The 16,045-nt window shown below is 50.1% G+C and overlaps 1 protein-coding gene across 1 annotated transcript; it reads right to left on the reverse strand.

Annotated features, from left to right (window-relative positions):
• Window positions 1-89: 89 nt before the first annotated feature.
• On the reverse strand, window positions 90-15,809 carry LOC141271483 (uncharacterized). The gene is made up of 4 exons (XM_073681549.1): window positions 15,747-15,809; window positions 1,262-1,403; window positions 1,017-1,164; window positions 90-936 (listed from the first exon to the last, which is right to left on the reverse strand). Exons 1-4 carry the CDS (start codon window positions 15,807-15,809, stop codon window positions 168-170), a joined length of 1,122 nt encoding a protein of 373 aa, XP_073537650.1. The 3' UTR covers window positions 90-167.
• Window positions 15,810-16,045: the final 236 nt, after the last annotated feature.

Raw genomic sequence — 16,045 nt, forward strand, 5'->3', positions numbered from 1 at the left:
CCTTTTCTTACAGTCCCCTACGCCTGAAGCCTGGTATAGGTGACCATAAGAAAAGGTCTTTGTTAATTGTCTGATTCTCTAAAACATTGTGTATCTATCGACCTACAGGTGCTGTCTGTATTTGCTAGGGTCCAAAAATGCTGACAGGGAGAGGTAAAATTATTTAACTACATGTTTTGAAGGTCTTCTTCAAAGCTGTACCCAGGAAACATTTCTTGAGAAAAAGTAGAGTTGGGGGATGGTCCTCTGACAAATGATGATGCACCATGAGCCATTTGGCGACCATAACTTGGTTGCATATCTTCTGGACGGTATGCTGCAGCAACCTGCCCAAAACGCTGGGTTGCAGCTGCTGGTCGTGGTGGAGGCACACTGGGTTTGAAACAATTAAATATTCCGCATACTACGGCTGGGGGCGAGGGCATAACTGCTGCCTCTTCAATTGCCATGACCATAGCGCCTGCTGCAGTCATGTACATGTTCTGCCTATCTCGTGGCAGAGATCTGATGCGGGCAGCTTGGGCTGAGCAAAATTTATCGATGGCATCTTCCTGGGATGCCCTTTCCACAAGGCTGAGGGTTCGATTTGTGAGTGCTTCAAGCACAATAGTCCCACCCCCGTGGCTTTTGGCCTTTTTTTTGCCCGCCCTTCTCGATGCCACGAGATGAGCAGAACCAGACCCCCTCCCAGTGGGCCTCAACACATCACCAGCAGAGCTTCCAGCGTCACTTGGAGCAGGAGCAGGAGAATCAGTCACCAAACCCGTCCCGATGTCCGCTGGATTGGACAAAGAATGTGAGGGACAACCAGATGCTGAAGATGCCGAAGCAGATGGATCCGGTGAGGAAAGCTGGAAAAAGTCCTCGGATTCCTCCTCTGCTTGCTCTGTGTTTGTGTCCTCTTCTGCTGTTGGGGCCATGATGTTTCCTTCAGTTCTGTATATAATAAAAGGTAAATCCCAATGTAAATACAACATTTTTGGAAACATTTCAATTAATATGTTTTGGGAATTTACCTCCGCAAACTCCTACTGGTTAGTATGAAGGCCAGCTCGTCCGCAAAAGGAAATTTTCTTTTTTTTGGTGATGAGCCACTTTGCACCGACTGGTGATACTTCACCAGCCGGTCGGTGACCGATCTCCACCGATTTTTAATATCATACACTGCAATGACAAAACCAAAACAATTTATGAACTGCTTTAACACCAAAAAGTGCAATTATAAATAGATATAAAAATAAATGTAAAAATCAAAACTTACTAATTTCCTCTTGGGCATCACGTTCCACATTCACCCACTGGGGATACATTTGGCTCAACACAGAGGCCCAGGCGTCTTTTTTCTTCTGCTTGTCTTTGTAATCAGGACTAGCTCGGTCCCATATTTCGGGATATTTTTCAATCTACAGTGAATAATAACGTGTGTGAATATTATTTTAAAAACAAAATGGAGGAATAAAAGATTAACCCCAAAAAATAATTAAATAAACATATGGAGATATGTACGCACACACACCAACACTAACCCCTCACCTATATTGTACGGTTCTTTCACACGTCAATCTCCGGGACGAGTGTTGATGCCATTTTCCACACACAGCGGAGACCCACACACAGACCCATTGCAAAGCATGCTCGGTCACACTTATCTGTACTAACGTGGATATGTGGACGTGAGAAATCAACCTTACAGCGTATGCAGGAGCTTTCAGTGAATGAACCTACATACACTGTACAATAATCTTTCACTTTAATAAAATCTTTTAACCAAAAAAAATAAGTGGGCTCACGCATAGTTTTAATAACTAGCAAAGGGAAAGCAGACGGTTGTTGGCTGATGTTATAGTCTGTGAAGTAGCCAATAACCATGGACCCTTCCTTTGCTATTAATACCAGGCCGCAGCAGTTAGCTTAGCCTTTACTGGCTACTATATAGGAAGCCCCCCCCAAAAAAAAGTGACATGGGGTCCCCCTATAAATTGTAGCCAGCAAAGGCTAGCCACTTTGCCTTTTCTGGCTACTATATAGGAAGAACCCCCCCCAAAAAAGTGACATGGGGTCCCCCTATAAATTGTAGCCAGCAAAGGCTAGCCACTTTGCCTTTTCTGGCTACTATATATGAAGACCCCCCCCCCAAGAAAAGTGACATGGGGTACCCCTATAAATTGTAGCCAGCAAAGGCTAGCCACTTTGCCTTTTCTGGCTACTATATATGAAGACCCCCCCAAAAAAAAGTGACATGGGGTCCCCCTATAAATTGTAGCCAGCAAAGGCTAGCTACTTTGCCTTTTCTGGCTACTATATTTGAAGACCCCCCCCCAAAAAAAGTGACATGGGGTCCCCCTATAAATTGTAGCCAGCAAAGGCTAGCCACTTTGCCTTTTCTGGCTACTATATATGAAGACCCCCCCCCAAAAAAAGTGACATGGGGTCCCCCTATAAATTGTAGCCAGCAAAGGCTAGCCACTTTGCCTTTTCTGGCTACTATATATGAAGACCCCCCCCAAAAAAAGTGACATGGGGTCCCCCTATAAATTGTAGCCAGCAAAGGCTAGCCGCTTTGCCTTTACTGGCTACTATATAGGAAGCCCCCCCCCCCAAAAAAAGTGACATGGGGTCCCTCTATAAATTGTAGCCAGCAAAGGCTAGGCGGACAGCTGCGACCTGATATTAATAGCCTAGAAAGGGGCCATGGTTATAGGCCCCCTCCCAGGCTATAATATCAGCCCTCAGCTGCCCCAGATTTGGCGCATCATATTTGTGCGCCAAATCTGGCACTTAGCCTCGCTCTTCCACGCTGCCCTGGTGCGGTGGCAGGGGGTAATAGTGGTGGGGTTCATGTCAGCGCCAGCTGACATGAAGCCCAGGTTAGTAATGATGGGCGTCTATAAGACACCACCATTACTAACCGACAAAGTGTTAAAAATAAAAAAGACAAACACCCAGAAAAAAATAATTTATTTGAAATAAAACACAATTTTATTTAATTATAATTTTACTAAAAAAAAAAAAATAGTTACCTGTCCACGTTCCTGCGCTGATCTGCCATGCACAGCTGTCACATCTGGAGATGGTGACAGCTGTGCATGGCTGCTGTAAGCTCACGCTGCCGGGAACACGTCCGCTCCCAGCAGCATGAGCCCCTAACTGAGGTCACCGGAGTGCATTCAGTCAGCGCTGCTCCGGTGACCTCCTTTACAGCACTGCTGTACCGTGGGAATTTCTCATGATACAGCGGGGCCGTAAAGCAGCTAACCGGAGCAGCGCTGACTGAACCCCGGCGAACCCGTTCATTCTAGCGGCGGCAGCGGTTCAGAGCGGTCACATTCTGTGTGGCTGCTCTGAACTGGAGATCATCGTGGGACACTCGTGGACTACTACGGAGGGGTAAGGATAAGGTTGTGGTTTATTATTTTATATTTTATTACAGGAGATCGATGGCTTCGGGGAATTAGGTGTCTAGGTGAGTACAGGTGTAGTTTTTTATTTTTTACTTTATTTTAGGTGGCGATCGGCGGGGACAGGTAATGTATGAACTTTTTTTTAGGTAACCACTGGCCACCAATGAAAAAAAAGGGGGCAGTAGATTACATATTATTGGGGCCAATAAACAAAAAACTTTAATAATGATAGCACCCCCCCCAAAAAAAAAAAAAAAATAGGGGGGGGGGATAGGGTCAATAATATATGGAGGCACATATGGGGGCTATTAAATTTAATTTTGGGGCACATTTTACAGCAGGATCAGTCTGATGGGAACTACTGCTCCCATCGAGCTGATCCTGCTGGCATGAGTGGACGGGGGACAGACATAGGCCGATGGGAGTAGTAGTGTCACATCGGCCTATGTCTGCCTGCTGACACAGACCCCACACAGACCCCACATACACACCACAAAGACACATACAGACCACATACACACCACACAGACACATACAGACACTTACCACACTAATCATGAATCCCACGTTGACATTCATCCGCTTGTACCATCCCACGTTAGCAGCCATGATCCTGAGAGACGGGAATATTATGGGATTCTCGTCTTCCTGGATTATGGGATGCTCATGGGATGGATGGATGGAACGCCCAATTGTGACTTCACTTCCTATTTGCTGCGGTTTTGAGGTACAAGACCGCAGCAAATGCGCTTCACTTCCACAATTATTTTTACATATTTGCGGATTTGAAGCGGCCCAATGCAAGTCAATGGCGGCGATTACGCCGCGCTTCCGCAAAATTAAATGACATGCTGCGGATTTTTCCGCGGAGCATAAACGCAGCGGAAAAAACCGCAGTGTGGGCATTGACAGTGCGGCTTCTCATTGAGGACCATGGGGGGCGGATTACCAAGCGTTTTTGGAGCGTTTATGCTGCGGAAATTCCGCAGCATAAACGCTTGTAAAACGCTACGTGGGCACACAGCCTTAGTTCACACAGGAGAGCATCCTGAGTGACACATACCTCCTCTCACATATAAAACCAGTGACACTGTCACACTCTCTAGTTGCTGGATGCTTCTGGAGCACAACACTTCCTGTCTCATGTGCTTGTGTTACTTCTAATAGTTGCTGAATGCTTTTAAAGCAACAGCACTACTTCTACATGTCATACTCTTCCTTCCTTTTTGAATGTCGTCCTCGACATTTGTCTTAATTGGTCAATCTGATCAATTCTGAGACAGTGGTGAAAGTTGGATAACTTTATATACAAATTGGCATTGTGACATTGGTATAACGTTCATAAACATTGATAACAACCTAATCTTACAACTTTTTTCTTGTAGGATGCCTGTAAGAAATAAACAATTAACACAATTAAAACAATCAGCATCTCTTCAGCTGAAGCTTTTCATATGTCTTCAACCAGCTCTCTCTCTCTATGCTTTAACAGTTCTTTGTTTCTACAAAGTCTTTTAAGGAAAATCAAAGCATGAAAACAAGTCTTTCCACCAGGCAACATTAATGGACTCAGCATTCTTTACAGCACAGTGAGATGGAGGGGGGGGGGGGGGGGGGGTTCTGAGGGAGATGATCCCTGTGACACCATTTATTCCAGTCCTTATCTTTCTGCCTGACAATACTCTGCACTGCTAGTTCAGGAACTGTACCTGACCTGTGCTTAGCTTTATTTCTGAATTAAATCCTTTTCACTTGCAGGGGGCTTCTGTGAGATACAGAACACACACACCACCTTTCTCTTCGGCTGTAGCCAGACAGTAAACAACTTCCCCACAATCACCCTGGGGCTCCGCAAAAACACTCTCCCTTGTCCTGTGACTGTGTTAACCCCTCTAGTTGTTGGATGCTTCTGGAGCACAACACTTCCTGTCTCCTGTGCTTGTGTTACTTCTAATAGTTGCTGAATGCTTTTAAAGCAACAGCACTACTTCTACATGTCACATATATGTGACACCCCAGGGGTCTGGTTGCCACAGTGATAGAGATATTACGTCTGAGAGCAGGTGGGAGGTCCTTTGGTCAGGGATCCTGTGCATGCCACACCTCCTGCCCAGTCTTGGGAGGGGAAGGACTTCCCCTATATAAACCCGGGGCTGAGGCAGAGTGAGTGAGAAAAGAAGACAGAACAAGAGTAGAGAAGAGAAGCAGCATAGCAAGAAACATCAGGAGCTCTGTGGGGAGCAGTGTTACAGCGAGTCAGGGGCTGGCAGCTGCAGAGCTCGCCCTGACTGAGAGGATTTCTAACCGGACCCGGAGTCCGAGGCTGTGGGGACTAACTCCTAGCCAGCAGCAGAAACCGTCCGGCAGAGGATTTCAGGTCCTCTGGCCCAGAAGCCCGAAGGCACGGTCACACGCGTGGGACCAGCACCGCCATCGTGGAGCGGAAGCCATTAGAAGGCCCCGAGTCACCGGCCATACAGGTGAGCACCACACGGTACACTCAGGGACGTGGGCTACTTATTCCCGCCTCTAGCAAGGTAGCCAGAAGAGTACAGTTAGTTGGGAAGGCCTACAACTCCGCCTGGCCAGGGGAAATCCCATCTGCTCAAGGACTGACCAGGCCCCTATCACTAGCAAGTACTCCGGGAGGGTCTTTCTTTGTCACCAGTAAAGACCCTGAACTACACCGCACCGTCTCTGAGTGGTTCCTGCTACCCCCATTATCCACGTCGGCTGCCCTGAGGCCATACCCCTCCCGTTGGGGGTTATACCATCCACGCTGCACCATCCTTCCACCGGCCTCAGCGGTCTGCCCTGCAGCGGCAGCTCCATAGCTGCATTCAACGGGTGGCGTAGTCACCAACCATCTACTGCTAGTACATCGCCGCTCAGTTTGACTCCCTGGGCACGGACCGGGTCGCCGCCACGAGACTACAACCCTCAAGAGATCCGGCTCCGGGTAAGCTCCCGCGTGCGCATCGCAGCGCGACACAGGCCCAGGGGCGCATCAACTTTGGCGTAGTCGGCAGGATCTCGTGCCCGCAACCACCGGGTACTGCGTGCCTGAAAAGCAAAGACTGTTCAAACTTACCAGTGGTGAAGATTCCCGCTATCCGTGGAGGTTTCCCGCCATCCGGCGCCATCTTCTACCTTCTTCCCGCCATCCGCGAAGTTTTCCCGCCATCCGGCGCCATCTTCGACCTTCTTCCCGCCATCCGTGGAGTTTTCCCGCCATTGGACGCCATCTTGAGGACGCCGCGCGGGAAGAAGAGGGGCGTGGACTCCGAAAGCGCGCGAGAACTGAAGCCCCGCCTCACGTCCGGACGTTGCGTAAGGTCCTGGAAGGAGCCCAGCAGACGCCGACGTCACCGGAGCGCGACGGAAGGTCCTCAACCCTGACGATCCACTGCGGAGCCGCGGCCTACGGAACAGGATCATCGCAAGGTAGGCCACGGTCCACTAGGGGGGAGGAAGATGTCGGATACGGAGGAGAGCTTCCCTGCCTCAACCCCCGCCAGCGCCACCGCTGCTGCAGTTATGCCCTTCACCATGCCCTATATCCCGGGAGCAGCTTGGCTACCCCAGTACTCAGGGGAGTCACATACCCTGCATGACTTTAGAGAAAAGCTGGATAGCCTCTTCCAGGTGTACCCCCTCACAGAAGAGCAAAAAGTGAGCATCCTGGTGGCCCAACTAACCGGGGCAGCCAAAAGGGAAGTAAAATCCTGGCCACCTGGGAGGAAGACTGTCGCAGGGATACTAACCCGGCTGAAGGACACCTTTGATACCCGCACCTCAGCCGAGATTAAGCTTAGATTCTACGGGTGCAAGCAGCGAGCGCATGAGAGTATAAGGGACTATGCACTAAACCTACAAGAGGCCCTGAGGGCCATAAAGCAGACCGACCCTGATGGGGTGGGAAACGAGGACAGGCTGTTGACTGAACAATTTATAGAGGGTTTATATTGCAATGCCCACCGAACCCAGTTGCGGGCAATGGCCTTACAGGATCCCCATCTGGACTTTGCACAGTTCAAGGACAGAGCCATCCGGGTGCTCCGAGAACCGGCACCGGGTGGCGTTGTGACCCACAGGCGCCCAGCTATCACTTACCACCAGGAGGTGGCGCCCTTGTCGGCAGGGCCTGTGGGAGCTGATGCGCAGGCTTTGGACAATGACCCGGCTCCAGACCTACGCCATCAGGTCCAAGAGCTAGCTAAGAGCGTTGCTGCGCTAACCCGAACTGTGCAGTCTTTACAGGTTTCCACCCCAGGGAAGATCCAGCTGGCATCCGGACCGGAGGACATCCCGTGGCGTCGACCAAGGAGGACCTCACCGGCCAGAGGAAGACCCAGTGACCGATACAGCGAGGACGGACGACCCATCTGCCGCCGCTGCAATCAACCCGGACATATGGAAAGGTACTGTTCTTTAAACGGGCACAACCTGGGGTAGAGGGCCAACCCCCAGGAAAAAGATCACCAGGCCCATCGAACTGGCGCGACAGATATGTGGGAGGACGTCCAGTCTTGCCTGTGGTACTGGATGGCATTCCCATGAGTGCCCTACTGGATACCGGGTCACAGGTCACCACTATCCCGTACGTGCTCTTTAAGCAGTACTGGAATGACTCGGATATTACCCGCTACCCTGACGACGACTTGAGTATCATCGCCAGCAATGGCCAGCCCGTGCCACAGATCGGATTTAAAGAGGTGACCATCAAAATCGGTAGAGTCGAACTGGCAGCACAGGGACTGATCATTGTAGACATTGACAAACATGAGAGCCACCCAAAAATAACTCTAGGAACTAATGTAATTGAGAATTGTCTTGCAGAGGTGATTTTCCTTCTACAGCAGGTTGCCAAGAACGCCAGCTCCGGCGAGCAGCGAGTGCTCCAGAAAGAGATCCGGGCACTGATGCGACGGCAACAGGTGGAACTCTCCGGCGGTGAGATTGGTAGCGTAAGAATGTGTGACCCTTTCCCTATTGCCATGCCCCCAAAAAGCGAAATGATGATTTGGTGCCGGGCAGCTATTGGTCTGAGAGGTAGAGATTACCAGGCAATGGTAGAACCAGTTTACTCAGACAGTAGGCCCACCATTTTGACAGCACGGGGGGTGGTCAATGTACGCCATGGGAGGGTGCCCGTTCGCATAATCAATATCGGGGAGAGGGAAGTGTACCTGCCCCGGTATGCCACGCTAGCAAAATTATATACCATCAACCAAAACTCTATACAGTCTGTGGAACCCTTGCCTCCATCTCACCCGGAGGAAGGTAACGGCTCTAAGAAAGTAATGGAGGATTGGTGTCAGCAACTACACTTGGGAACTGACTCCACTCCCTCCCACCAGAAACAGGGAGTCTACCGGGTGGTTCAAGAGTATGAGAGAGTGTTTAGTAAACACCCGTTAGACTTCGGGCGAGTCAAGGGGGTAGAACACCGCATCCCCACGGGAGATCATCCTCCCATAAAAGAGAGGTATCGACCCGTACCCCCTGCACATTACCAACACGCCAAGGGGATGCTTAGAGACATGAAGGAGGCTGGGGTAATCCGGGATAGCTGTAGCCCCTGGGCAGCCCCGCTAGTTTTAGTCAAAAAGAAAGACAACACCATGAGGATGTGTGTAGATTACCGGAAAATCAACCGTATCATACACAAGGATGCGTACCCCTTACCAAGGATAGAGGAGTCATTGGCTGCTTTAAGATCTGCTAACTTCTTCTCTACCTTGGATCTCACTAGCGGGTACTGGCAGGTTCCTGTAGCAGAGGCGGACCGGGAGAAGACCGCATTCACCACCCCGATGGGACTTAGTGAGTTCACCTGCATGCCGTTCGGACTCTGCAACGCCCCAGGAACCTTCCAACGATTAATGGAGTGCTGTCTGGGCCACAGAAACTTCGAGACGGTCCTGTTGTACCTGGACGATGTCATCGTATACTCCAAAACTTATGAGGACCACCTGAAACATCTGGCGGAGGTGTTCGAAGCTCTGGCGAGTTACGGCCTAAAGGTGAAACCCTCCAAGTGTCACCTCCTGAAACCAAAGGTGCAGTACCTGGGACACGTGGTGAGCGCTGACGGAGTGGCTCCCGACCCCGATAAGATCACCGCAATTAAGGGATGGCCAAGCCCCTCCAGCGTAAAAGAAGTGCGGCAGTTCCTCGGGTTGGTAGGCTACTACCGAAGGTTTATTCCCGGTTTCACCAAAAAGGCAGCGCCTATGCAGGACCTCCTGATAGGCCAGTCCCGGAAGGCCAAGAACCAGAAGCCGCCCTTCAAATGGGAAGAGCTAGAAGAAGAGTCCTTCCGCCAGCTGAAGATGGCCCTCACGGGGGATGAAATCTTGGCGTACCCGGACTATAGCCAGCCCTTCATCCTCTACACCGACGCCAGTAACATCGGGCTAGGAGCCGTACTGTCCCAGATCCAGCAGGGGAAAGAACGAGTAATCGCCTACGCCAGCCGAAAACTGCGACCCACCGAAAGGAACCCCGAGAATTATAGCTCATTTAAGCTAGAGTTCCTGGCCGTGGTATGGGCAGTCACTGAGCGCTTTAAGCATTACCTTGCTTCTTCCCGGTTCACCGTGTACACGGATAACAACCCGTTGACACACCTGGACACGGCAAGACTCGGTGCCCTGGAGCAGAGGTGGATGGCCCGTCTGTCCAACTACGAGTTCATAATCAAATACCGGGCAGGGCGCTCCAATACTAACGCGGACGCCCTGTCCAGGATGCCCAACCTGCCGGACGAAGGAGAAGATCCGGAGGGACTGGAAGAAATTGAACTCCCTGCGTTCCACCGTCATGGGACTATCCAGTATTCCCACCGGGTAAGGAGTAAGCAGGCTGCTACGTTGAACCCCTTACCTCACTACAACTGGGCGGAAACGCAAGACAGCGACCCTGCCGTCCGACTGGTGAAGGAGATGCTGACTCGGCCGGAGGCTCGCCTTGAACCAGACGCTCCGGAGGAAGCCAAACAACTATGGGCAGAGAAGAGTCGACTGTTCCTTTACAAAGGGAAGTTGTGCCGCAGAATGGTTAACTCCCGGACGCATGAATTACTCTGGCAAGTAGTGGTGCCACGAAGAGACGCAGCCATGGTGATGGAGGCATACCACGACGGAGCTGGACACTTCGGGTGGAAGAAGCTGGAGTTCCTGCTGCGCGAGCGATTCCACTGGGTAGGCATGAGGGGAACCATTGAGAAGTGGTGCAGAGACTGTGGCCCGTGCAACCTGAGAAGGAAGGACCGCGCCAGCCAGAAGACTCCCCTGCAGTCCATCGTCACCCGGCAACCGTTGGAACTGGTAGCCTTGGATCATGTAAAACTGACCCCAAGCAGAAGTGGCTACGTCTACGCGTTAACCATCGTGGATCATTACTCCCGGTTTCTGGTTGTCGTCCCCGTCAAGGACTTAACGGCTCAAACAGCAGCTAGAGCCTTCCAGCAGCACTTTTGCCGTCCACACGGGTACCCGGACCAAGTGCTGACGGACCAGGGACCTGCCTTTGAAGCGGAGGTCTTCCAGGAATTCTGCAATCTGTATGGCTGCCGGAAGATAAGGACGACACCCTACCATCCGCAGACTAATGGACTTTGTGAAAAAATGAACCAGGTGGTAATGGATCTTCTAAAAACGTTGCCGCTGGAAGAACGCAGTCTGTGGCCTGAAAAGTTGCCCGATCTGGTGGACCTATACAACCACATCCCGGTAGGTTCCACCAATTGTACCCCGGCTTACCTAATGAGGGCAAGACCTGGTAAGTTACCTGTTGACCTGGAAATGGGAGTCCTGACACCCGAGGACACTTCACCAGAAACAGACTGGGACACAGAGAGGCAGCAGCAGTACCGGAGAGTACAGGAGAGCGTGGAGCGAAGTCTCTGTCAGGCTAGGGAAAGACAAGAGAAAACTTACAACCAGTATGCTCCCGCTGTTCCCCTGGTACCCGGAGAGCAGGTCTTGAAGAGGAAGAGACGGCTCCACAAGTTGGACGACCAGTGGGAGAAGGACCCGTACACCGTACTGCCCTCAAGCCACGAAAACCCGAAGGTCTGTACCATCAGTAAAGACGGAGGGGAAACCACAGCCATTGTATCCCGGGACCACCTGAAGAAGTGTCCCGAACAACTGAGGAACCCTGAAGAGGAACAAGAAGACCATCGACCCGTAGAGGAAAGGGAAGATATGGTTAGTACCGTGCTCGGGGACTTCCCTCGGTCTTGGACTCAAGTCAATGGTGCAGTTGTGGTACCCGTACTCACCTTCCTCCAACCATCATCCCAAGAACCTACGGAGCAACCGGTAGAGCTGGAAGAACAGCCGGTCCAGGAGGCAGAAGACTCTACACAGGCAGACCCGGAAAATCAACCCTCTGCTTATAGTGAGCCTGCCATACCCCTAGTGAGCCAGAGGGCCCATAGACAGCTGCCCAGTTTACCCTTGACAGCTCCTACACCCTGTAGTTCAGGGCCAGACAGTCAGCTCCGTAGGTCCACTAGGGCCACTAGAGGCCAGCTACCCGCACGTTGGAGGATCTAAATGTTTAAGCTATCTTATAATGTTTACTTGTTTATAGTTGCTTGTGTATAATTTTGTGTTTCTAGTTCTTTTTAGGAGTCCTTGGTGGATTTACCGGGAATCCTTGTACATAGTTGGAGCGTAACCCAGGATGGACTAAAGACTGTTAAGGACTCGGGGCAGGACAGGCCCCTACCTGGTTACGTCTCCCTGTTTTGGTGAAATGGACACCTTGCTTTTCAAAACTGCACCCGGTTGCGGACACGCCGTAACCATCTTATGTGTTTTTCTTATTGTATTGTTATTGCTATACCTTGTTATGTTTTTCTAAAAAAAAAAATATGTTTAGTCCCGGAGTACTAAATTTCACTAGGGGGGAATGTGACACCCCAGGGGTCTGGTTGCCACAGTGATAGAGATATTACGTCTGAGAGCAGGTGGGAGGTCCTTTGGTCAGGGATCCTGTGCATGCCACACCTCCTGCCCAGTCTTGGGAGGGGAAGGACTTCCCCTATATAAACCCGGGGCTGAGGCAGAGTGAGTGAGAAAAGAAGACAGAACAAGAGTAGAGAAGAGAAGCAGCATAGCAAGAAACATCAGGAGCTCTGTGGGGAGCAGTGTTACAGCGAGTCAGGGGCTGGCAGCTGCAGAGCTCGCCCTGACTGAGAGGATTTCTAACCGGACCCGGAGTCCGAGGCTGTGGGGACTAACTCCTAGCCAGCAGCAGAAACCGTCCGGCAGAGGATTTCAGGTCCTCTGGCCCAGAAGCCCGAAGGCACGGTCACACGCGTGGGACCAGCACCGCCATCGTGGAGCGGAAGCCATTAGAAGGCCCCGAGTCACCGGCCATACGGGTGAGCACCACACGGTACACTCAGGGACGTGGGCTACTTATTCCCGCCTCTAGCAAGGTAGCCAGAAGAGTACAGTTAGTTGGGAAGGCCTACAACTCCGCCTGGCCAGGGGAAATCCCATCTGCTCAAGGACTGACCAGGCCCCTATCACTAGCAAGTACTCCGGGAGGGTCTTTCTTTGTCACCAGTAAAGACCCTGAACTACACCGCACCGTCTCTGAGTGGTTCCTGCTACCCCCATTATCCACGTCGGCTGCCCTGAGGCCATACCCCTCCCGTTGGGGGTTATACCATCCACGCTGCACCATCCTTCCACCGGCCTCAGCGGTCTGCCCTGCAGCGGCAGCTCCATAGCTGCATTCAACGGGTGGCGTAGTCACCAACCATCTACTGCTAGTACATCGCCGCTCAGTTTGACTCCCTGGGCACGGACCGGGTCGCCGCCACGAGACTACAACCCTCAAGAGATCCGGCTCCGGGTAAGCTCCCGCGTGCGCATCGCAGCGCGACACAGGCCCAGGGGCGCGTCATATACACATCTTCATTATGTAGTATATCAATCCCCAGCCCCTTTATACAGCCTCTATATGTAGACATGCTCATGTATATTGCCTCCATCTGCAGTATATCACTCCTCAGCCCCTTTTTGCACAGCCTCCATCTGCAGTGCACAACTCTTCATCCTCTGTATACCGCCTCCATCTGTAGTACATCACTCCCCATCCCCTGTATACAGCCTTCATCTGCAGTATATTACTCCCTATCCGTTGTATACAGCCTCTATCTGCAGTACATCACTCCCCATCCTCTGTATACAGCCTCCATCTGCAGTACATCACTCTCCATCCTTTTTTATACAGCCTCCATCTGCAGTACATTACTCCCTATCCATTGTATACAGCCTCCATCTGCAGTACATCACTCCCCATCCCCTGTATACAGCCTCCATCTGCAGTACATCACTCCCCATCCCCTGTATACAGCCTCTATCTGCAGTACATCACTCCCCATCCTTTGTATACAGCCTCCATCTGCAGTACATTACTCCCTATCCATTGTATACAGCCTCCATCTGCAGTACATCACTCCCCATCCTCTGTATACAGCCTCCATCTGCAGTACATCACTCCTCAGCTCGATTACACAGCCTTTATATGCAGCTTGTCCCATCTCTTGACCCAGTGCTTCTCTCTGGTGTCCAGGTGCCTCATCAGCTCTGTACCTTGCATTAGATCCCCTGCAGTCACATCACAGTAACACCTTACAGATCTGATGGTCGGGCCGTCCTGAACAGTTCCTAGGAGACGAACCCGGAGTCATCTGCCCATCTATCCCCCAGTCCAGCCCACCCCTGGTTCTGTTCAAAGAAGGCTAACTAGTCTATTAAAGCATGTCTACTATCTCAATTTCTCAAAAACAGCATTAACCCCCCTCTATTTCTCACAAAATTGAGTATCCTGCTCAATTGTAAAGTGCTGTGGAAAAAGTTTGAGCTATATAAATAAAATTATTATTATTAAGGCCTGATATAGCGAAGTTTTTGGATAATTTTTTTTAAAAGGTCCCCTTTCTGGCTCGGTTATTAAGGGGTTAGTTATAAAAGGAATTTGGAGCTCCCTAGCAAAAAGTTAAAACTGCAGCTCCTTTGAAGACAGGTTATGAAGTGATTCAGTGCAGAATCTTGTACATTTTAGATAGGGGAAGATGCCAAATCCTCACGTTTCATCCATCTGGAAAGCATTGATCTTTGAGCTTGTAAGATATTTTGAGGTTATGCCAATCTTTTTATTATCCCACAGAATTCAGGAACTTATATAAATATCCAAGGTCGACAACTATTGAGATGGATGCCACCAGAATTGATTAATTATGGTGAATTAACAGCAAAAACCAGTGTGTGGTCATTTGGGATTCTTCTGTATGAGATCTTTACACTGGGACAAAGCCCATATAAAGGTGAGAAAAAAATGTCTTATGATGTGGATAAAGTCTCAAAAGTTGACAAATACTGTAAATATATAAGGTGACTGATAGAGCTTGAGTGAGTTTCTCAATTCTTCCACACAGCAATGTGACTTGTTTATGCCAGAGGGTGGAAACTTTTGGCACATGTCAGTCCTCGAGGAGGGGGGCGGCAGCAATCCTCAGATTCCACTAGAAGACCAGCAGTGAGTAGTAGATACAATGTCACAAAGGGACTATAGAAGCCCCAGGCAAACAAAATGAGTCTCAAACTGACAAAATATTGGAAGGGGTCAGGGAGCTTTAGTTGACCTCTCTGCAATCTAAAATGGCCAAATCCTCCTTTTAACCCGACATCTTTTGTTGGGGAGGTGTGAGGAGACCTCTATACACATTAGATAATTGATTGATCTTGTGATCAGCTATCTTTTATCTAACATCTGTGGCCAGCTTAAAGCCGGACATACACATTAGATGGCTGTTGGCCGAACGATGATTCAGCTGATCATTCGGGCCTACAGCTATCTCAGCCATGTCTCCCATATACAGGAGTGCTTGATCGGCCAAGCTGTACTGTGTTCTCTGAGAAAGACATCGACTGACACATTGTCCAGTGGCTTATCTCCAGGAGAACAATGCGATCACCAGTTCAAAATCGGACATCTCCCCCAACCATCAGTCAGCCAGCACCACCATACATACTATACTGTTGGACGAACCCATCGATATTGGAAGGTTTGGCTGACATTGGTCTAATGTGTATGGGAGCCTATGGTCTGTGATATTTCTGCAATAACTGCCAGGATCTGCCACATACGTGCATTCACTCCTAATAATGGATATCACACATACTGAAAATCATCTCTAGAATTCGACCTTTTCTTACCTTTTACTCTGCAAAGACTCTTACTGTTTCTTTTATTCATTCTCGTCTGGACTATTGCAACTCTCTACTAATCAGTTTCCGTCTTACTAAACTTCACCCTCTCCAATTCATCCTGAAAGCAGCAGCCAGGATCATATTCCTCTCCAACCTCTACACTCATGTCTGTACCCTGTGCCAGTCGTTGCACTGGTTACCCATCCACCTCAGAGTCCAATATATACTTATTCTCACCCACAAAGTGCTCCAAGGTTCAGCACCATCCTACATCTCCTACCCAGGACAATTTGGTTAATTCCCAATACCCACAGTTTTAAGCGTGCCCTGAAAATGCATTTCTTTCTTTTTTCTTTGCCTATACAACATTTTATTCAAAATCGGGGCCCTCATATCATCTGT

The sequence above is a fragment of the Phyllobates terribilis genome, unplaced genomic scaffold (assembly GCF_046119375.1).
Source record: "Phyllobates terribilis strain yellow unplaced genomic scaffold, ASM4611937v1 Scaffold_5__5_contigs__length_657084704, whole genome shotgun sequence".
NCBI lineage: Eukaryota > Metazoa > Chordata > Amphibia > Anura > Dendrobatidae > Phyllobates > Phyllobates terribilis.

Excerpts from the sequence above, each read along its gene's own strand:
- LOC141271483 (XM_073681549.1), bottom strand. The coding sequence starts at position 15,809 with ATGAGTGTAGAGGTTGGAGAGGAATATGATCCTGGCTGCTGCTTTCAG. Across the intron at positions 1,404-15,746 it reads TTCAGGATGAATTGGAGAGG|ATTGAAAAATATCCCGAAAT; the intron begins GTGAAGTTTAGT and ends TATTCACTGTAG. Across the intron at positions 937-1,016 it reads ACCAGTAGGAGTTTGCGGAG|AACTGAAGGAAACATCATGG; the intron begins GTAAATTCCCAA and ends TATTATATACAG.